The sequence below is a fragment of the Nicotiana tabacum genome, chromosome 1, assembly GCF_000715075.1.
Source record: "Nicotiana tabacum cultivar K326 chromosome 1, ASM71507v2, whole genome shotgun sequence".
Classification (NCBI taxonomy): Eukaryota; Viridiplantae; Streptophyta; class Magnoliopsida; order Solanales; family Solanaceae; genus Nicotiana; species Nicotiana tabacum.
Window position 1 is genome coordinate 38,850,716 of NC_134080.1, and position 23,830 is coordinate 38,874,545.

Here is a 23,830-nt window from a genome sequence, read left to right on the forward strand (position 1 = left end):
CCAAGCAAATTGGTAATACCAGGGATCCTGCCCACACCGGCAGTCATGTTGAAAGGGGTATGTAGAGAACGGGTGACCATAAAGCCGGTGGTCCAACTGCCTGTGCTTGACAGCAGGGCTGTGCCCTGGAAATATGAAAAAGCAGTGGTAACGTACCAAGGAAAACAGGTGGAAGAAGTCAGTTGTGAAGCGCAAGGTTTGACTCGATCAGGTCGATGTTTTGCTCCGGCGGAGTTAAGAAAAACCAACCCAGTGGCAACCAAGAAGCCAGTGTCAGAAGAAGAGGCTGAAGACTTCCTGAGGAAGATGAAAGTACAAGACTATTCTGTGGTTGAGCAGCTGAGAAAAACACCTGCCCAGATCTCACTATTGTCATTACTCCTCCATTCCGAGGAACATCGTCGGGCCCTGTTAAAGATATTGAACGAGGCTCATGTACCCAGTGAGATTTCTGTAAACCACCTGGAAACCATTGCTAGCAAGATTTTCGAGGTGAACAGAGTGACATTCTCAGATGATGACCTGCCGGTGGAAGGTACGGAGCATAACAAAGCTCTATACCTAGCTGTCAAATGTGAAGACTCGGTGGTAACCCGAGTATTGGTGGATAACGGCTCAAGCGCCAATATTTGTCCATTGTCCACCCTGGACCAGTTAAAGATTGACCGTGGAAGAATCCGGGAGAATAGCATCTGTGTCCGAGGGTTTGACGGAAACGGAACAGCCACTGTGGGGGATGTTGTACTTGAACTAACCATTGGCCCGGTCCTGTTTACCATGGAATTCCAGGTATTGGACGCCACGGTATCTTACAACTTGCTGTTAGGACGACCCTGGATTCACGCAGCTAAAGCGGTGCCTTCCACCCTACATCAGACAGTGAAGTTCGAGTGGGAAAGACAAGAGGTCGTGTTGCACGGTGAGGATACAACATACACCATGGGCGGAATCATTGTGCCTTTCATAGAGACCAGTGATGACAAGGGTCCTTGGGTCTACCAGATTCTCGATACAGGGTCGGCCAACAAAATCTCTGAAGGAGAAATCATCCCGCACCCTAGGGTAGCTGCCGCAACAGTCATGATGGTATCGGAGATGCTGGGTAACGGATTTGTGCCGGGAAAAGGCCTGGGAGTTGAACTTCAAGGGATAGTCCAACCTGTTTCCCTTCCTAAGAATCTGGAAACCTTCGGGTTGGGGTTCAAACCAACCGCAGCAGACAGGAAGGAGGCGCGAAGAATGAAGAAGAAGGTCTGGTTTCTGCCTAAACCAGTGCCACGCCTCTCAAGGTCTTTTGTTAAAGCAAGTGCCAAGGGGTCAGCGATCCCAAAGATTCGAGGACCTTTGATCGGTGTAAATGAAGACCTGAATCAGAGTTTTGAGAGACTATTCGCAGATGTCAGTATGGTGGAAGCTGGAGAGGGTTCCAGCAGGGCAGAGATACAATTTGTGGGGCCTGAGGCCAAGACCAACAATTGGACGATTACTCCTCTCCCTGTCCGAGGGGAGTCTTGGTAGTAGGCTTTGATTAATGTTTTGTTTGTTTGTTTGTTTGATCGGATTATCCAAGGGTGTAATCCCAATTTTACTTTCGTTTTGTAAAAGTGTGAACCCTTTTTATCCTGCAAATTTAATAAAGTTCTTTTCTTTTGTCCCATTTTAATTTCTGGTTTTGTTTTCTTTCTGAACAGTTCTCTTTTTACTGGTCCTAATGACATGGCATGCACAACGGATCTTCGACCTAGTCTAATAAATCAATCTGAATCTGACTCAATGATGCAAGAGGTCGTTTGTGATAATGAATCCGAATGTGACGAAAGGGAAGCCTTCGAAGAAATAAATCGAGAACTATGCCAATTTGAAGAGAAACCCAAGCCTAACCTAAATGACACTGAGGCTGTGAACCTAGGAAACGCTGATAACATCCAAGAGACCAAAATTAGCATCCACATTGAGCCGAATGTCAAAGCAGAATTGATCGAAACTCTCAGGGAATTCAAAGATGTTTTTGCATGGTCATATGATGATATGCCTGGATTGAGCACCGATTTAGTGGTTCACAAATTGCCCACTGACCCGGCATACCCTCCGGTCAAGCAAAAACTAAGGAAATTTAAAACAGAAATGAGTGTAAAGATCAAAGAAGAGGTGATTAAGCAATTACAATCTAAGGTCATTCGGGTCACTCGGTATCCCGAGTGGCTGGCCAATGTGGTACCAGTCCCAAAGAAGGATGGAAAAATCAGGGTGTGCGTCGACTACCGCAATCTCAACAAAGCAAGTCCCAAGGACAATTTCCCGTTACCCAACATTCATATCCTGATCGATAATTGCGCTGGGCGCGAGATCGGATCCTTTGTGGATTGCTATGCGGGTTATCATCAGATCCTAATGGACGAAGAGGATGCTGAGAAGACAGCGTTTATTACGCCATGGGGAACCTACTGCTATCGGGTAATGCCGTTCGGGTTAAAGAACGCCGGGGCAACGTACATGCGAGCAATGACTGCGGTGTTTCATGACATGATACACAAGGAAATTGAGGTGTACGTCGATGATGTGATCATCAAATCTTGGCGTCAGGAGGACCATGTAGCAGACCTAAGGAGATTTTTCCAAAGACTCCGGAGGTATGATATCAAGCTTAACCCGGCCAAATGCGCATTCGGGGTTCCATCAGGGAAGTTGCTAGGATTCATCGTCAGTCGACGGGGGATTGAGTTGGACCCATCCAAAATTGAATCCATCCGAGATTTGCCACCGCCAAGGAACAAAACAGAGGTAATGAGCTTGCTGGGTAGACTCAATTATATCAGCAGGTTCATCGCTCAACTCACAGCAACTTGTGAGCCCATATTTCGGCTACTGAGAAAGGATGCTGCAGTAGGTTGGACGGCAGAGTGCCAGGAGGCTTTCGACCAAATCAAAGGGTATCTGTCTAATCCACCCGTATTGGTCCCGCCTAAGCCCGGGAAACCCCTAATCCTTTACCTGACGGTCTTGGAAAATTCATTTGGTTGTGTACTGGGGCAACATGATGACACAGGGAGGAAGGAGCAGGCCATCTACTATCTTAGCAAGAAATTCACAGTGCATGAGGTCAAGTACACTCAACTCGAGAAAACATGTTGCGCCCTGACTTGGGTAGCTCAGAAGTTGAAGCACTACCTGTCTTCATATACTACTTATCTCATATCCCGCTTGGACCCATTGAAGTATATCTTTCAGAAACCTATGCCCACGGGGAGGTTGGCAAAATGGCAAATTCTGCTCACAGAATTTGATATCATCTACGTGACAAGGACGGCCATGAAAGCCCAGGCACTGGCAGACCATTTGGCAGAAAATCCCGTTGATGAAAAATACGAGCCCTTAAGAACGTATTTTCCTGATGAAGAGGTGATGCATACGAATGAGTTGGAATTACCCGAGGAATCAGGTTGGAAGCTTTTCTTCGATGGAGCTGCAAACGCAAAAGGGGTTGGAATAGGGGCAGTACTCATTTCTGAAACAGGACGGCATTATCCTGTTACGGCCCAACTGCGCTTCTACTGCACTAACAATATGGCCGAATATGAGGCTTGCATTCTGGGTCTGCGCTTGGCTGCTGACATGGATGTCCAAGACGTCTTGGTCTTGGGAGACTCGGACCTCTTGGTACATCAAATTCAGGGGGAATGGGAAACACGAGATCTAAAGCTCATACCATACCGACAATGCTTGCATGATCTGAGCAAGCAATTTCGATCGGTGAAGTTCAAACACATCCCGAGAGTTCACAATGAGGTTGCAGATGCCTTAGCCACCTTAGCATCAATGCTGCACCACCCTGACAAAATGTATGTTGATCCTCTGCATATCCAAGTCCGTGATCAGCACGCCTACTGCAATACCATAGAAGAAGAAGCAGATGGCGAACCCTGGTTTCATGATATCAAGGAATACCTCAGAATGGGGATATATCCAGAACATGCCTCGGGAGACCAAAAAGAGCCCTTCGGCGTTTGTCGAATGGTTTCTTCCTCAGTGGAGGAGTGTTGTACAAAAGAACCCCGGATTTGGGATTGTTGAGATGCGTAGATGCCAGTCAAGCAATGACGGTTATGGAAGAGGTACATGCGGGAGTTTGCGGACCACACATGAGCGGATATGTATTGGCAAGAAAGATCCTTCGAACAGGGTGTTATTGGCTCACCATGGAACGCGACTGTATCACTTTTGTGAGGAAATGCCATCAGTGCCAGATACATGGAGATTTGATTCATTCTCCGCCAACAGAGTTACATACGATGTCAGCACCTTGGCCGTTTGTGGCCTGGGGCATGGATGTCATCGGGCCCATCGAGCCAGCAGCATCCAACGGTCACAGGTTCATTCTAGTGACCATTGATTACTTCACCAAATGGGTTGAGGCTAAAACCTTCAAGTCGGTAACCAAGAAGGCAGTGGTGGACTTTATTCACTCCCATATCATCTGCAGATTTGGGATCCCAAAAGTGATCATCACGGATAACGGTGCGAATCTTAATAGCAGCTTGATGAGAGAGGTATGCCAACAATTCAAGATTACACACCGCAATTCCACCCCATATCGTCCTAAGGCAAATGGAGCAGTCGAAGCAGCCAATAAGAATATCAAGAAGATACTGCGAAAAATGGTGGAAGGGTCCAGACAGTGGCACGAGAAATTGCCCTTTGCTTTGTTGGGCTACCGCACTACCGTCCGGACTTCCATAGGCACAACTCCTTATTTGTTGGTGTATGGGACTGAGGCCGTGATACCAGCGGAGGTCGAAATTCCGTCCCTCCGAATTGTCGCTGAAGCCGGGATTGATGATGATGAATGGGTCAAAGCTCGATTGGAACAGTTGAGCCTGATAGATGAGAAAAGATTGGCAGCAGTGTGCCATGGTCAGCTGTACCAGAAGAGAATGGCAAGAACGTATAATAAAAAGGTGCGCCCCAGGAAGTTTGAAGTAGGGCAGCAGGTATTGAAGAAGATCCTCCCACATCAGGTCGAGGCGAAAGGCAAATTCGCCCCAAATTGGCAAGGGCCTTATATTGTGACCAGAGTCTTGGCCAATGGTGCCTTGTGTTTGACAGATGTCGAAGGTGGATGTGTCGACATGGCTATCAATTCAGATGCAGTCAAGAGATATTATGCGTAATTTCTTTAAATTATGGCAATTTTGGTTTATTTGTTTGTATTTGGCATTTGCTGAATAATGAGATGACGGAGGCAATTCTTTCTCCTATCCAAACACTTTTAACCTTCGCTTTCCCCTTTGAGCCTTGAGCAAATTCTTTCGATACCCCTCTTTTGGAATCACTAATGGGAAAGATATATATAAAAAAAAAAAAAGAAAAGAAAGGAAAAGAAAAGAAAAAGAAAAAGAAAAGGAAAAGAAAATGAAAAGAAAGAAAAGAAAAATCAAGGAATATAAAACCGTGGGAACTACGTTTGACCTGATTCCTCAAAGAGGATACGTAGGCGCCTCACGGCTCGGTCATAGTATGCATCATAGCAAATATAGGATGCATAATGTACATAGTGTGCACAATATAGCACAATGTGCGTAACGCACGTAACTCAACATAAGCATAAAAAATAAAATTCCCCAAGCAAGAAAACTGGGGCAGAGGTTATGTTTTAAGTTCCAACAAAGGTTAGATTCCAAAAGTTGTAGCACATCACCCTTCAAATTGTTTTCATTTTTGTAGCCTTTCTTCAATCCCACACCAAAACCAACGTCAACATCCAAAAGACCTCCCGATCAATGTTCGAGAGATGCCAAATCCGGAAAATAAGGCCGAGAATAATACACCAAGCCCCAGCAAAGAAGAGGATCGTAAGATTGGGAACGAATTGATAGTCAAAGGAATCTCCAGAAAAGAGGGTCGTATCTACAACACCCCGATTCCTCGAAAGAAATAAAATGAGAGAGTCTCATCGGTGAAAACCTTCGCAGGCACCGAGAGGCGATGTAAGATGAGGGATATAAAATGAGAGAGTCTTATTGGTGAAAACCTTCACAGGCACCATAAGGCGCCGGGAGATGAGAGAAAAGAGAGAGTCTCATTAGTGAAAACCCCTCGAAGGGCACTATGAGGCGACGAGACAGATCAGCGAAGCTACCACATTTGCAACAAGATGAACATCCATTTATCATCCCCAGCAAGTCAGACCGTCGGACAAATTGATTGATACAAATAGACTGGGTCGGGAATCTATGGTGCACGTCATGATCACGGGGACCAATTGTGTCCTCCAGATAAGTTCTTTGGATTGTCTCCTCCCACAAAAATATTGGTTCAGAAAGTTTTTCTTTTTTCCATATCTTTATTTCTTTTCCTAAAATGTGTCTTGAAAGGATTTTTCAAAGCTTACTACCAGAAACCAAAGGAGAATTCATCCAAATGCCGGATGATACAAACAGTCGTAAAGGCCGGTCCCAGGCAATGCAGGGATTGTGCCCGGAAATTTTGGAAGAAGTAAGCTCCAAAAGGGAGTGGTTTCGGGAGTTAGAAGCAGACCCCCACATCATGTGTTTAAAGAGAAAGAAGAAAAGGGGATAAATTGAAAACCGATCCCCAGCAGGCGAGAGACCCCCAACAGGCAACTTTGCCCGCCAACCAATTATGGGGACAAAGAGCAAGAAAAGGGGAAGAAAGGAAGACCATCCGCCAGAAAGGCACCCTCTACCACCACGATAAAAACTAATTAAATCCTTCTGTCTGCTGCAGGAAAGCAAAGGATTGACGAGAACAGCAACGCCAAGGGAGTCACCAAGACCGGGGCAGAAAATTTTCTGCCGGTTGTCGAAAATTTTCTCGGAAGAACGAGGAAGCAATTTTAATACATTTAAGTTCTAGGTCGCCCACCAGTATAATGCGGGAATACTTTTAAGTTCTAGGTCGCCCACCAGTATAATGCGGGAATACATTTAAGTTCTAGGTCGCCCACCAGTATAATGCGGGAATACTTTTAAGTTCTAGGTCGCCCACCAGTATAATGCGGGAATACTTTTAAGTTCTAGGTCGCCCACCAGTATAATGCGGGAATACTTTTAAGTTCTAGGTCGCCCACCAGTATAATGCGGGAATACATTTAAGTTCTAGGTCGCCCACCAGTATAATGCGGGAATACTTTTAAGTTCTAGGTCGCCCACCAGTATAATGCGGGAATACTTTTAAGTTCTAGGTCGCCCACCAGTATAATGCGGGAATACTTTTAAGTTCTAGGTCGCCCACCAGTATAATGCGGGAATACATTTAAGTTCTAGGTCGCCCACCAGTATAATGCGGGAATACATTTAAGTTCTAGGTCGCCCACCAGTATAATGCGGGAATACATTTAAGTTCTAGGTCGCCCACCAGTATAATGCGGGAATACTTTTAAGTTCTAGGTCGCCCACCAGTATAATGCGGGAATACTTTTAAGTTCTAGGTCGCCCACCAGTATAATGCGGGAATACTTTTAAGTTCTAGGTCGCCCACCAGTATAATGCGGGAATACATTTAAGTTCTAGGTCGCCCACCAGTATAATGCGGGAATACTTTTAAGTTCTAGGTCGCCCACCAGTATAATGCGGGAATACATTTAAGTTCTAGGTCGCCCACCAGTATAATGCGGGAATACTTTTAAGTTCTAGGTCGCCCACCAGTATAATGCGGGAATACTTTTAAGTTCTAGGTCGCCCACCAGTATAATGCGGGAATACTTTTAAGTTCTAGGTCGCCCACCAGTATAATGCGGGAATACATTTAAGTTCTAGGTCGCCCACCAGTATAATGCGGGAATACTTTTAAGTTCTAGGTCGCCCACCAGTATAATGCGGGAATACTTTTAAGTTCTAGGTCGCCCACCAGTATAATGCGGGAATACATTTAAGTTCTAGGTCGCCCACCAGTATAATGCGGGAATACTTTTAAGTTCTAGGTCGCCCACCAGTATAATGCGGGAATACATTTAAGTTCTAGGTCGCCCACCAGTATAATGCGGGAATACTTTTAAGTTCTAGGTCGCCCACCAGTATAATGCGGGAATACTTTTAAGTTCTAGGTCGCCCACCAGTATAATGTGGGAATACATTTAAGTTCTAGGTCGCCCACCAGTATAATGCGGGAATACATTTAAGTTCTAGGTCGCCCACCAGTATAATGCGGGAATACATTTAAGTTCTAGGTCGCCCACCAGTATAATGCGGGAATACCTTTAAGTTCTAGGTCGCCCACCAGTATAATGCGGGAATACTTTTAAGTTCTAGGTCGCCCACCAGTATAATGCGGGAATACTTTTAAGTTCTAGGTCGCCCACCAGTATAATGCGGGAATACTTTTAAGTTCTAGGTCGCCCACCAGTATAACGCGGGAATACTCTTAAGTTCTAGGTCGCCCACCAGTATAATGCGGGAATACATTCAGCTCTAGATTTTGGAATCAGTCGCCCCACCTGAAGACGGAAGGGTACAACAGAGATCCCCAAACGGGAAACAATGAAATCCCCAGCACCAAGAAGCAGACAACTGCAGAGGCAAGCGCGCCATTCAAAAGGAAAAAGGAACAGTTTGGGAACGTTGTAGCATGCCTAGTATAACAATTCTGATGAAAAGCCATACCACTGAAGAAACCATTGGAAGATTTAAAGAAGAAAGCCGTATCCCCAGCAAATCAAGCAAAGTGATGAGAACTGACAGTCAGAAAAGGTGAAGGACCAGCATCATCTCCAAGTTCACAAAATAAAGGCGTCAGAGGAAAACGTTAGCCGACAAGAAAGCAAGGCAACAAGAACAAGTCGAAGATGGATGAGATCTCATACTCTAGCTTAACTTCTTGTTTTTCCTTTTAGAGCAATGTAACAGGGAGATCGGTTGAGCAGTAGCATCCTACAGCAGCATGCAACAGCGCACAACAGCAGCAAGTAATACAGTCGCACGGTAGTCCCAGCTACCAAAATTTCCCGAACTACATTGACCTGATTCCTGTTCAGCCCAGGATATGTAGGAAACCCCTGAAGCAAAGGTTCGGTCAAATCTTTTTCAAAAAATGCTTCCCACGGAGTATTCGGACGGGCAAAAATCGCTCGCTTTATCTTTGCGCGAAAACCCTTCGTGTCTTCGTGCAAAGAGGGGCAGCTGTAAGCACGTGATTTTTGCTTCACGGACAATTGCTCCAAAAGAAAATAAAAATAGCGGCAAAGGGCTTCGCTGTACAATTTTTCGGTCTTTCCGTGACATGTTTTGTTAATCGTTTGTGAGTCTGTCCATTTTTGCATTTAATCATTAACAAACAAAAATACAAAATATGCATGTTAGGATGATTAAACCATAATTCGGTCAGTAAAAGAAAATTCAAAATATATATATATATATATGTGTGCATCGCTCGTTCTAGGCTTTTAGTTAACTTACTTAAATAATTTTTGTGATAATTGTGTTAAAATGTTGCATTGTTGTTTAGTTTTAATTTCGTTATTTTGTTATTTATTATTTTTATTTTTGTTTTAAAAGAAAAAAATGAAATTAGAAAAACAAAAGAGAAGGAAATCGGTTTGGGCCAAAAATTAAACAAAATAACTGGCCCAACCAGCACGCAGGCCCAGTCCAAATCCGGTTGCCCAGACACCTCCTGAAACGACACCGTTTCAGGCCAATCCATCTCAGCCGTTCCAATCAATCCAATCCAACGGTCCAGGATCATTTTCAGCAACCCGTGTTCAAACCCGACCCAATAACCAATCCGATCCAATCCCCCACTTAAACCAAACGACCTCGTTTAATTACCAAACGACCCCGTCCCATTTCTCAACATCAGATCTAAGCCGTTGAGATCATCTGATCTAACGGCTCAGATCCGATCAACCTCACCATATATAAACCTTCCCTTACACCCCACGCCCCCTATCCGAACCCCACCCCTCACTCGTCTCCTTCCCTGAACCCTGAAACCCCCAAACCCTAGCAGCCGCCCTAGTCTCCTTCGCCATTAAAGCCGGCGGCACGAACGCCGGTGACCACCCCCTGAACACCCTAAGACCCCCTCACTCCCCTGAACACGAATCCACTAACCACGAACCTCGAATCATCTCCTATCGTCTCGAATCTGGATTTGAAGATTCGAGACAAAACTCGATCTACACCAAACCACCCCATCTTCATACCAGACACCCCCTGACCTTCCTAGTGACCAAACCAAACTTGGTTTGGTCCGAATCTACCCACAACTCCTAAAAATCCAGATCTGGAAATCCAGAACTGGAAACACATGCACCTGGGGAACCCGGCCAGTTTTGACATAGGTTTGAGGTCTAATAGACCTTAGTCAAGGTGTTCTCATGTGAGAACACCCTGACTAAAGTTTGTTCGGCCTCAAAAGTTCGAAGTCGAGTTTGATTTGGGTCTGTTTGGTTTAAACGTTTTGGTAAGTTTTCCGTTCTTTTGTTTTATTTCCAAATAAGTTGTCAGCATATCTCTTTGTGTTTGTTTGTTATTTTGTTATTTTTCATCAAGATTTCTTTCATCTCTGTTAAAGACCTTTTATTTGGTCGTTTGTCTTCTATTTGTATTCTGAATGTACTCTGTGATGAACCTGTTCGATTAGATTGGTCGTCAAATGAATAAACTTATATAGGTCCCCAGTTATTGAACATAGAATTGTCTGATGCCCTTTAGGTCCCTAAACGTATTGTTTATGTGAGCGATCGATTATTACCTGCTATAATTAGTATAGTCGACTCGATAAATGTCGTCGATTAGTTTTCTATAACTAATGAATCGAAGGAGTTAGGATTGTCACATAACTAATTAAACTCGGACACTGGCTGGATGACCTAGTAATGTTTGAAATGGTCTGTTGGCATTATAAAAATGACTAAAAGGGTTCAGTCTAGGCAGTCCTGAGCTCGAGCTTTCATCAGTGCAAAAAATGCCCTAATGCTGCAATAGGCAGGGGCAGTAATAATCAAGGTTGACAGGGGTAATCTGGGGTGCTAAAAAGAACAGAAGTAATTAGTTTAAGTGAGCTGACAAGTAGGGTACTAACTTAGGATTAAACTAATACCAATGGGGAACAAGACACAAGGGTATGGGGGCTCAAAATGAATAAACAAATGAGCCCATAATTCTGGATTAAACAAAAACCAGGCGTGGGGAATAAAGGTAGCTGACACCAAGCATGCTTAGGATGGGCTTAAAGGGTATGGGCATTCTGCCAATTGGCAGGCAGGGCAGCTCAGCTGTAATGGTGCATTTGGCCTATAAATAGGCCATTGGACAACTAAAACAGGGGCTGAAGTTTATGGGTCTGAGGCTGGACTTTTAGCTTTCAGAGAGAAAAAAAGGGCTGTAAAATTTTTAGTCCAAAGAGAGGTCTAGTGAGTTCAAAGAAAACTGAAAAAACACAAGTTAGCTTCCAATAAACACTGCAACCAAACACTGCCTGAAAAGTTGTATAAGAGTGCATATTGGTCAAGCTGTCTTGGCCAAGTTCTTGGTTTGCATTGGTTGAGCTGTTTCTGGTTATTCAATTGGTAGTGTTGCTGCATTGAATACTCTGTTGTTGCTGTTTGTTTCATCCTTCTTTTCTGGGTTCATTGGTTTGGTACTCGACTATTTGTTGGTCCTCTTTGTTCTGGGAAATATTGTTGGTCGTCTGAGGTTTGTGGAAAACATTTGGTTTGGTTTGTTGCTGTGCTGTTGCTGTGCATCTGCTGCTGCTGTGTTTGTGGCATACTGCCCAACTGATCATTCTTTTCTTCTTTTCGTTCTCTATACCAGGTACATGACTAATACTCTGTCAAATGTAATTGGAAAGTTGAGCATGAATACAAAAGAAAAGACCTGAAGAGTGACTTTTATGCATAAATTGTTACATTAGACATCATGTATTGTATAATGATTGTCATTTTTGTTTGGACAATAGAAACAGCCTACATACTAAGTATATCAATGTAGGTTAACGAATGCTAGCTTTGTATGTATACTGCTAAGTGAGAATACGCCCAGTGTAATAAGTTGTATTTCAAACTTAGTCTGATGGTATAGTATATTCTCTAATGTAGGCCAAATAGGAAAGCTATCCATTTTAGTTAAAGTTCTTTCTCCTTCTGCCATATTGTCCCATAAACTGATAAACTCATTTCACAAAATAAAGAATCAGTTCAGGGCCTCGACCTCATGAAGGTCGAGCCCAAATCGAAGCAAACTAAGTAGGCCCGCGTAGAACAGGCGAAGGCCCAGGTCTGGTCCATCGCGCATGGGCTGGATTTGGGCCCAGAATTGTTTGTTCGGCTGATTGCATATACAGCCCCATTTCTGAAATTTTTTTTTTAGCTTTTCTGAATGTCATTACAAATAGCTTGCAAGCATTTAATTAATTAGGACTATATACTGTTTTCAATTGATAAGGACAAACGCGATAAGAAACGTAGTTGCTATAGGATAACCTTTTAAAATAAGAACGAGATGAGCCTCGATAAAAATAAACACAACGTGCAAATGCGGGGCCCTTGTTAAATGTATATTGTTGGAGCATTTAGTTTCCGGGATGGGTTGCTTAGCAAATCTCACAACCCTCCCTAAATAACAACACGTTAGTCTCTTTAGGATACGCTTTAATAAAACCTTACCTTCTTAAACTCGGGTGCACATTTATGTGACCCAAATCCAAATCCCAGCCGAGTCGAGATATATCAATAACCACGGGTGCATTGATGTAGCGTGGTTCGAGATATGTTTTCACGACGTTGCAAGTCCTATAAAATAACGGTGAACGATAAAAGCGGATAAAAGATAAAATTGGCACATAGGTTCATAATTGTATTAAAAATCAGATAAATAAGCCGAATATAACAGTTGAGCGACCGTGCTAGAACCACGGAACTCGGGAATGCCTAACACCTTCTCCCGGGTTAACAGAATTCCTTATCCGGATTTCTGGTACGCAGACTGTAATATAGAGTCATTATTTTCCTCGATTCGGGATTAAAATTGGTGACTTGGGACACCCTAAATCTCCCAAGTGGCGACTCTAAAATAAATAAACTAATCCCGTTCCGATTGTCCTTTAATTGGAAAAACTCCCTTGCGCCCTCTCGGGTGCGGAAAAAGGAGGTGTGACAGTGTATATGACAAATTTTCATGGATATGCTTATAAACATGATATACATGAGATATCACTGATTTATATGAAGACATACATGGGATGCAATGGAGGATAAACATATGAAGTCATCTAAAAACTTGAGTTTTCAATCTGACATATATTATACAAAGAAAGAAAATAAAATTTTGGTATACTTTTTGATATACACATTATTATTATGTTATACATTATGATATACAAATAATATAATTATTACTATATATATTTAAATACAGATATAAAGAAACTAAAAAAATAATTTAGAAAAACTAGAAAGATTTTTCGATACTATTGAAGGAAAAGAAACCTAATTGTCATGTCGAACATCTATTGCATGTGGTAAATTCGATCCCCTTAACATCGAAACTTCGAAATCAGAATCATCATCTATATGAAAAGATGAATATTTGACCACTGTAGCTTTAGATTTTAATTTCTTAAAGGTTAAATTTTTACCCATCTTTTAAGTTGAAAAGAATGCTGATATGCTATGGGAAATTCTACAAAAGATTCTAGATGTAGAAAATTACCCAAAAAAAGATTAAGAGGAAACCCAACAAACTAATTATCAGAGAAGAAGAGAGAGATTTGGGAGAATTGGAAAATGTGGAGTGACAATAGGGGAAGAAAGAGAACAAGAGCATTAAAGAGGGAGAGATGGGAGAGTGCTATACGTTTCTTTTGATTTTGCATAAAAATATTGCTAAATACAAATTAAATATGAAAAATTAATGTTGGGTTGTAGGGTGCCAATATCCAAAAATAGGATTTTTGTATACCAATTCTCTTCACAGGTTGTTATACCATGCCATTTTCTCTTAATTCTTCATGAGATTTTTTCCTTCATATACCATATATGAAATTTTATTACCAAATATGTGCATAGTTTCTAATTTACCTGCCATGTTCACACTTTTTCTACAATTATTATGCCATTTATTAAATACTAATTATTAGTAGCTGAATCTTCCTAATTAGGCGCGCTACAAATCAGGAATAGAATATTCTAATTGATTTAGACCTTCAGATCAAATTTGAAACGGAAATCCTTTATCTTCAATTTAAAATCAAATTACATAGACTCTTTTCTTCAAAAACTCTATTCTTCGATATTTTTTCTTAAACCACAAATCAAAAAAAGACAAAATCGTCAACAAATTCGAATCAAATTGTAGAAATCAGTTATGCAAAAGCTCAGTTCGTCGACTTTTTTTCTCAATCCACTGATCAAAAAAGCGACAAAATATTCAACAAATTCAAGTCAAATTGTAGAATTCAATTCTGCCGATACTCTGTTCTTCGTCTTTTTTTCTTAATCCAATAAATCAAAAAAAACAACAAAATATTGAACAATACCTCAACAACGACACGCAATCATGTCCAAAATCCCAATCATGCTACAATTAAATGGGAATTGGGATAGCTATGGCAGATTTAGAGATTTTCAAGTTGATGGCATTGTGCTCGATGAGGATGCAAGTTACAGTAATGATTGATATTTCGGAAATAATTGTAGAAATAAAATACATTGTGAATGAGAATTGTCCTCCAATGGAGATTAGGAACGATATGGGGGTTCGTGTGTATATGGAGACAAAAAAGGAGAATAAAAACTTATGATCGTATCCGTTATGTATAAGCGTACGAGATTTCAATATGGAATTGACTATTGCCAATGAGAACACAAGTGCAGATTTTTTAGGTTTCAAATTCTATGTAAGTCTGATTTTACGGTAATATGTATAAAATACCTACATTTATCTACAAATAAACTACACATCAGTTTTAGGATGTATAAAGCAATATTGTTTTCATGATTATCTAGAAAATTACTACATTTATACTACAATTAAACTACAATCTATGTTTCTAAAATGTTGACTACAAAATTTTTCTCTTCATCTACAAATTTTCTACAAAAATTCTACAAATATACTACAAATCAATTTAAATATGTATAAAGCAGTATTATTTATAAGGGTATCTACATAATTACTACATTTATACTACAATTAAACTACAATCTATGTGGAAAAAAATGTTGACTACAAAATTTTCTCTCATCTACAATTTATCTACAAAGATTCTAAAAAATTGTAATGACTGTTTATCTTTATTTTCATGCAAGTTCGTCCGGGACAATAAAGTTACTTGATATGCCAGCCTCTCCCGTCATAGAGGAATATCAAAGTGAAATAATAACTGAAGGTACATAAAGTGTTATCGAAGAAGGACAAGTGTATCAAGACAAGCAAACAATTGCAACTACAATGAAGCACTATTCTGTCATGCACAAGTACCAATTCAGGGTTAAAAGATCTAGCCACAGAAGGTTTGAATATATTAATGGTGAAAAGATCATTATAAACAATATTTTCCTTGTGATAAATGTTTTTCAAACATTGTAGATGAAAAGTAGTTATATTGTATAGTGTATTACTTTATGTTAAAACAATCCTTTTGTTACATCTACATTGATAACCTATATTATAAATGTATTTTTTGTAGCTACTGGCTTATATGCGTTGGAGAAAACTGTAATTGGCACTTCAAGGCAACATCAATTAATGATTCTGCAATGTTCAAGGTCAGGAGTTTCAACCGACAACATACATGCACCTTAATGGACAATACATTCATACAGCACAAACGTACTGCAGTTGTAGTTGGTAGCATGATCATTCCAAAGTATTGTGATCCTAAGACAGTTTACACACCAAAGGACATACAAACTGACATGTTGTCCCAACACGGAGTGAACCTAAGCTACATGCAAGCATGGAGAGCAAAGGAAAAGGCTTTACACTTTTTGAGAGGTCATCCGGCTGACTCCTATAGCAAATTACCAAAATATTTTTATATTCTTGAGAAGACGTATCCTGGTTCAGTTGTTAAATTGAAGAAGACAACAGATGAATGCTTCTTATATGCGTTTGTTGCTCTTTGTACATTAATAAGTGGTTGGGAATATTGTAGACCAGTAGTAGTGGTTGATGGGACATTCTTAAAGTCAACCTACAGGGGGATTATGCTGACAGCAAGCACAATGAATGCAACAGGTAAAATTGTAGTTATTTTTAGTTATTTTGTAGGCAGTTTATAAATTGTAGATACTTTGTAGATATATTGTTGTTTTTATGTATTTGTGTTTTTATATGCATTTTTAAAGCTGCCAGTTAATTATTTTTTGACTAATAATGTAGGTACAATATTGCCTTTGGCATATGCTGTGGTTGATTCGGAAAACGACGCATCGTGGAAGTGGTTTTTTGAGAAATTCAAGCAAGCATATGGTGAAAGAACTTCAATGTGTGTTGTTTCAGATAGGAATGAGAGTATCCTGAAGGCAACATCAATTGTCTATCCGGGCGTGCCACACTACTCTTGCATGTGGCATATTTGGACAAATATAAGGGCAAAGTTCAAGAAGGGTCATCTACAATTAAATGAATTGTACTTTGCTACAGCACGATCATATACTCTGGATGAGTTTAATGAAAGGATGTCGAAGATTGAAGAGATAGACCCGCGTGTTAAATCATATCTCTATGATATTGGCTATAATAGGTGGTCAAGAGTACATGCAACGGTGAATAGAACTTGGACTATGACATCAAACATTGCAGAGTCGTTGAATGCTATAACAAAAAATGCAAGAGAGCTGTCAATATTTGACCTATTAGAGTATATGAGGACACTTCTTGAACGTTGGACGAATGAGAAGTTATTGAAGGCAAATGATACTTTCACATTCCTTGGGTTCAAATTCAACAAAGAATTGGAGAACAACAGAACATTATCTCAGAAACTTAGGGTAAGATCTGTTTATTTGGTGCAGAAAAATAATATTTTAATATATAGTGTTTCAGTATTGTAGATAAATTGTAGTTAATTTGTAGATTGTAGATAATTTGTAGATAAGTTGTTGATAAATTGTAGATAATATATTTTTATGATTGTACATATTTTTCTTTCTATTTGTTATGTAATTGTAGGTGAGCGCTTCAATAGATCATATCCATACTGTGATAGATGGTGTGAAGCGGTACATTGTGTGTCTTGAAAGCAAGAAATGTAGATGTGGCCAGTTCCAACTTGATGAACTTCTATGTGCGCATGCTTTGACAGCTTTAAGGCATAGGAATGAAACTTATGAAAACTATTGCTCTCCGTATTACACAAAGGAGAGCCTACTGCGTACGTATGAAATAATAGTAAATCTCCTTGCTGATGAAAGCAAATGGAATGTGCCACAACATATATGTGATGAAGTAGTAAATCCACCTATGGGAGAGAAAAGGCAGCCAGGAAGACGTCAAAAGGAAAGATACAAAACATATGATGAACTAAAGTCAAAGAAGTACAAGGTGTCATGTGGCAACTGTGGAGGTGAAGGGCATAATAAAAGATCTTGCAAGAATGCGCCCAAAAAGAAATAAATATCATGTAGTTAGAATAGTATTTTAAAATAATTGTTAGTGTGTTCAAGTTAACAGAATTTTGTGTGTAGTCGTTTAAGTTTTTAAAGATCTTAATTTCAATTTGTTTCTGTGTTTGTTAACATGTTTTTCTGTATTGTGTCAAGCATCTACCTCCATATTTGACATTCTGCTCATAGCAGTTAATATTTATTATCTACAATATAACTACAAGTTAAAAAATTAATTTAACTTGAACTGACAGTTATATACAGAAATTAAATACAACTGGAGGTATTCCCTACAAATTATATACATATTCAACTATAAAATTATATACAATCTCAACATTCAGTGTTTCCAGATTGTAGATAATTTGAAGTTTTTTTGTAGATAAATTATATTCTAACAACATAATAACTACGTTTAAGATAATAAAGAACAAGTGCTGTAAATATTAAACAACTGGAGATAAAATCATCAAGTTATTTTCAAGTGAACTACTACACTGGATAGAAATTAACAAAACAAAAGGTCTGCTATAATAAAAACATAAATAAATTGTTCAGAAAGTTGTGTACTATACTTTTCATACAAACTAGCATCAACTAAATTACATATACATGACATTACTTCTTCTTTCTCTGGACTCTTGTTTTCTCATTCAATGTAGGTGCACCCTTCCTCCTTGCTAGTGTGTTTGTAACTTCACTTTCACTGATTGACCCATCTTCTTGCTTCTTTGTAGCATAGTCCCATAGGAGCGCTCCATAACGTCTACGATGTTGGTCAATATCAGAATGGTCTTCTGCGGGAATTGACAAATCTCCAAGGCTAACATACTCCGCAAGGGCAGCAACAAATACACCATAATCGCTGCAGAACACAATTTTTTTTAAATATTTACCAAATGATTAGAAATAAAAAAAGAATTAAATGCATAGAAAGAGAGAATAGATTTTTTACAGTGACCCTTCTTTTTGCTGTGGAATATCTCCAACGATCCACTGAATGTTAAGAGGGTCGGTAACAGGTTTCTCGATGTATGCCTTTGTATTCTTGAAGTTAATGCCTTTACGCTTCCCATAGAAACTAGTGCATGACAAATACAAAGGGATAATAAGAGAGAACTATTCGACACAGGATTCATCAACTTGATAGTTGCATGAAGAGACCATGGAATCATACACATAAAGTTGCATGTCTGCAATGTAGAAAACGACCAACACCCAATGGAATTTTTGTACAATATTGACGGGTATGATGATATAGTCAGCTTTATCCCATGCAACATTGCAAGTAGTCTATACCCCAAAATATATTTTGCAACAACATCTTGGGGTTTAACAACCAAATACTTCTTTTGTGGAGGTGAATTTATGAACTTTTCATAAATTTGTTCTATCCTGGTCTTGAACAAACAATCTGCGGTGGTAAACCTGGTCTTGTTATTGGGGCCATACTTGCCTCTTTTCCTCAAGTAATACATTAAAACATCAATGTGCTGCAACCAAAAATAGTTGGCATATAAACAGCAAGTCAACTTCAAATAATCTACATAAAACTATATTATAACTACAATTTACTACAAAACAGAAACAAAAAATCTACAATGATGTCTAAAAACAACTCTAAAATTTAAACTACAAAGTCAACTTCAAATAATCTAAAAATAACTACAATTTATCTACAGTTACTGGGCAAACATGTAACACGACATCTACCATCATGTCTACATTATATCTAAATTTTATACTACAATTAATCTTGTAATGTTCTACATAAACTACAAAATAACTACAATTACATTACAAACAGGAAATACAGCAACGAACTATTCTGTCCACAAAATATATATAGAATTTATACTATAAATAATCTTCAAATATGATACATAATCTGAAACCTAAATACAATTACACTAGATACAAGAAAGACATCATTTACAATCATATCTACATAATATCTACAATTTATACTACAAGTCATCTTCATATATTATAGATATCTATAACATAACTACAATTAAGCTACAAAATAGAATACAAAATATCTACAAATTATATCTTGGGAATAGTCTCTTTGATACTTACCGAGTCATTGAGGACTTATCCGGGGTGAGCCAGGGAAAAGAACCATTCCTTCTTATCAACCTTTTCCACTCCAAGGTCTAACCAAGGCTTAATTTGGTTATCCTTTATGGAAAACGGAGCTTTCCTCCTGTAACAATAAATAAATGTCAAAAAAATTGTAGATTGAATTAGATATGTAAAAGATAAATGCTGAAATGCAAGCGTCAAATTATGAATTCACACCTCTTTGAGCCTTTGTCGCTACAGTGGTATAACCACTTGTTGAAGTTATCTAAAACCTCCAGATCTACATCTTCACCAATAACAGTAGTAAAAGGGTGCTTGAGGTAGAAAATTTAGGTCCAACCGAGCTGCTACCCCCAGAACTATATAGAGGGATAAATGGTGATCGGGCATGCTTTTTCGGATGCCTTGTTCTCCCTGGATGTATAGGTGTTGCATCATCTTGTATGAGCTCGCCAAACTTAACCAACTGGGATAAGTTGCCAGGCAACTCAAAATCATCTAGTGTGACCCCCTTCTTCTCAACTCCTGATCCTTCTGAATCACCTAGATCCATATACTGTGCATCTGCACCTTCATTGTCATGTTCTTCAATGACCTGTTCTATCTGAGCTGCTAATGTCACTCCGTGAATTGGGGACTGTGCATTGATATCTTCCATCACTGTAACACAATTCATATCTTACTTAACAAGAATTTTAAAATTCATAAACAACAAGAAAATATCTCTGAATGACAGTATGATACTTGCTTTGTCTTCATCAGCTGCAACTTGAAAATGTGTATATAAATCACCATGTGCTGGAAGATTTTCTTGACCAACTGCACCTTCAACATGCTCTGTTTTATAATTAAAAATGGTAAATAAAACTGGATAATGGTGGCTTGAAAGTTGTAGAATATGTGTATCAAAATTGTAGATAATTTGTGGATAAGTGTAAATATGTTGTATACAATGACACAAATTGTAGATACTTTGTAGGAATTTTGTAGATACCTGTTTTGCTGGTGCTGGCCTGCACTTGTTCCCCAATATTGAACTGAAAATGCTGATTGTTCAAGTCTTTTTGTTGGTCATTATTTTTTGTTGAACTACCAACAAACTGAATGTTTTATGTTAGTTTGTATATATTTTTTCATATGTCTAAATTGTTTTGCTATAAAAATAAAAGTCAGATCTTACCTTTGCATCATCTTGCACATTTCTACTGTTTATCATTTGCAAAATAGTCTGAAAAGACTCATTTATAAACCCTCGAAGGCTATCGAGTTCTACAAAGACAGCTTTCCTAAAATCTTCAAGCTTTCCATCAACCTACAAGTTACAATATAGTAAGTTGTTAAATTCATAAACATATGCAATTATATATAGATATATATATCAGAATTTACAAATTTGTAGATTTTTTGTAGTCAGTTTATGAAATGTAGATATATTGTAGATATGCAATTATATATAGATATATATCAAAATTTACAAATTTGTAGAAATTTTGTAGTCAGTTTATGAAATGTAGATATATTATAGATATTTTGTAGATATATTGTAGTTTATATGTATTACCTGCTCAATTTCTTTTTCTAATTTTCTGATCTTCTTATCAATAGACTCCTTGTCCTCTTCTCCATCAGTTTGTTTGGGTTCCAACGTAGGAGGTTCAGCATTGGGAACCTCAGATATTTGTTCACCTTCTTGAACTTTTTACCCAATTTTATCGGGCAAAATCAGCACTGCAATCTCTTCTCCAGATTCACCTATGTTGGTAAACTGAATGAGGAAAAATAAATTAGTTTGATCAAGACATAATATGTAGAATAATTGTAGATATTTTGAAGGTAAATGTATAATCATAAAAAAAAAATTACCTTTATCCACTCAGGCTTTATCATCTTCTCTTCAAAGGCAGCTAACCAAATCTGCCCCTTACTAGCTGACCATCTTAGTATGCGAGGTATTGAGTTAGAATACCTCGTAGTTAGATCAGTGCTGACAGTAGAGCAACACTCATAAAGCCATACTTGCAATGCTAGTGAGCATCCCCCTATGAGATAAGAATGTACATACGGATTTAGTCTGTGCCTAACAGATTCCATCATCTGGGTGAAAGATTTAATACCCCATGGGTATGACTCATACTGCCCAGATTCTACCAAATATAACCTAAAGTGATCTACAAAAGAAACATGATCTTTGTCCGAAGGACAAATGAAAAATTCTAAAATATAAAGGATGTACAACTTCACCGCATTCTCATCGTTTACCCAGGATCTAGTGGTTACTATCTGTTTCAAATAAAACTTCTCCTCTCTTAATTTGTTAGGAAAATAACTGCTCATTATTTTGCTAACATAAGTGGGAGTATAACCAAAATCAGTAACCTGGGTAACACATCTTAGACCAGTGATTAATGCAAACTCACTCAATCCAAAATTTAACCCTTTAACTGTACAGAAAAATATGATGCATTGGATTTGGTCAATTGATACTTCATCAGAAGATGAATGACTTGGTTTTGCATGCATATGGTGGGAAGAGACAGTAAGTATCCAAAACACGTCTTTTTGAAAAGCTTCAACCTATTTGAGGATAGAAGCTCTTTAATCTGGCTAGGAATGCTAGGATCACACAAAGTGTGAAATCTAAGTACCCCATAATCAACATTAAGTGGGGCAAAAAAGTATCCATTCTGCACAAATAACAAATTATTTCACATTAATAAAATGCATAAAAAGGATACATTCATCTAAATTTTATCTACAACATAACTACAAATGATTATATAATATCTACAATTTAAAGCATTTTCTACAAAAAGGCAGCAACAAAAGATAACTACAATTCTGCTTCAAATAGTACAAGTTACCTAACAATATAACTACAAAATATCTACAACTTTAAAGGTAGAACATCACAACTACAAATAATCTTTAAAATTAAGAAAATTACTTTACACTTGTCTAAAACACGTATAACACAAATTTTACCATCATAACCAAACTAAAAAATTAGAAACGAAACTAATAAATGGTTACCTTCAACAATGATTGGTTGCGAACAATTTTAGGGTGTTTTTTTTGAATGTTTCTTCATTTTTGGATTTTTCGAACCAGGAGACGCCTTTGCTTTCTTTCCTGTTCGAAGATTAGGAACCTCTTCTTCAAAGTCGTCATCTACCAAAAGCTCTTTTCCTTTTCGTTTGACTTGTTTGCCTGGTGTAGAAGTTTCTCCAGCATTTACATCATATTTTTGTTTGGTTCTCATCTCAGCTATGATTTGTCGGGAAGAGGAACTATGAGTAGTCTCTCCAATTGCATGTGGAGATTTGGCTAGCTTTTTGGGTGATTTTGGTGATAAAACACCCAAATCAAATGAGGGTATATCAACTACTGCTGATTTTTTAGGACTTCGTTTTGAAGCTTTGTTGTTCTTCATTGATGAACTTCAACTGGAATAAAATGCGGAACCAATTTTGTTGAAGGGTTTCTTCAATTTTCTGTGAATTTAGAGGGAGAATTTGGTTTCAGAAAATGGAAAATGGTAAAAAGAACGTGGGAATGGGTAAAACGTGGGTGGGGCTGAGGGGTTAGGAGAGAGAAATGTGGGATGAGTGGGGATACTGGGATATACAGATTCCTTTAATTAAGGAGTAAATAACGTACAATTAATTATACCCTTAATTAATTATGGTATAGAATTGGTAATTTGGTATACTAAGTGTAATTAAGTCAAACCTTGAACATGGAGGGTAATAAGATTTCCTATGTGGCATAGGAATGTAAAAATTCCTATGAAACTTTATTACCAAATATGTGCATAGTTTCTAATTTACCCGTCATGTTCACACTTTTTCTACAATTATTATACTATTCATTAAATACTAATTATTAGCAGCTGAATCTTCCTAATTAGGCGCGCTACAAATCAGGAACAAAATATTCTAATTGATTTAGCGACCTTCAGATCAAATTTGAAACGGAAATCCTTTATCTTCAATTTAAAATCAAATTACATAGACTATTTTCTACAAAAACTTTGTTCTTCGATATTTTTCCTTAAACCACAAATCAAAAAAAGACAAAATCGTCAACAAATTCGAATCAAATTATAGAAATCAGTTCTGCTAAAGCTCAGTTCGTCGACTTTTTTCCTCAATCCACTAATCAAAAAAGCGATAA

General features: G+C 38.6%; 1 protein-coding gene across 1 annotated transcript; it reads left to right on the top strand.

Moving 5' to 3' along the window:
• Positions 1–15,410: 15,410 nt before the first annotated feature.
• LOC107796138 (uncharacterized) lies at positions 15,411–17,579 on the top strand. The gene is made up of 4 exons (XM_016618872.2): positions 15,411–15,472; positions 15,649–16,199; positions 16,344–16,954; positions 17,136–17,579. The coding sequence occupies exons 1-4, from the start codon at positions 15,411–15,413 to the stop codon at positions 17,577–17,579; spliced, it is 1,668 nt and encodes a 555-aa protein (XP_016474358.2).
• The last annotated feature ends 6,251 nt before the right edge of the window (positions 17,580–23,830 follow it).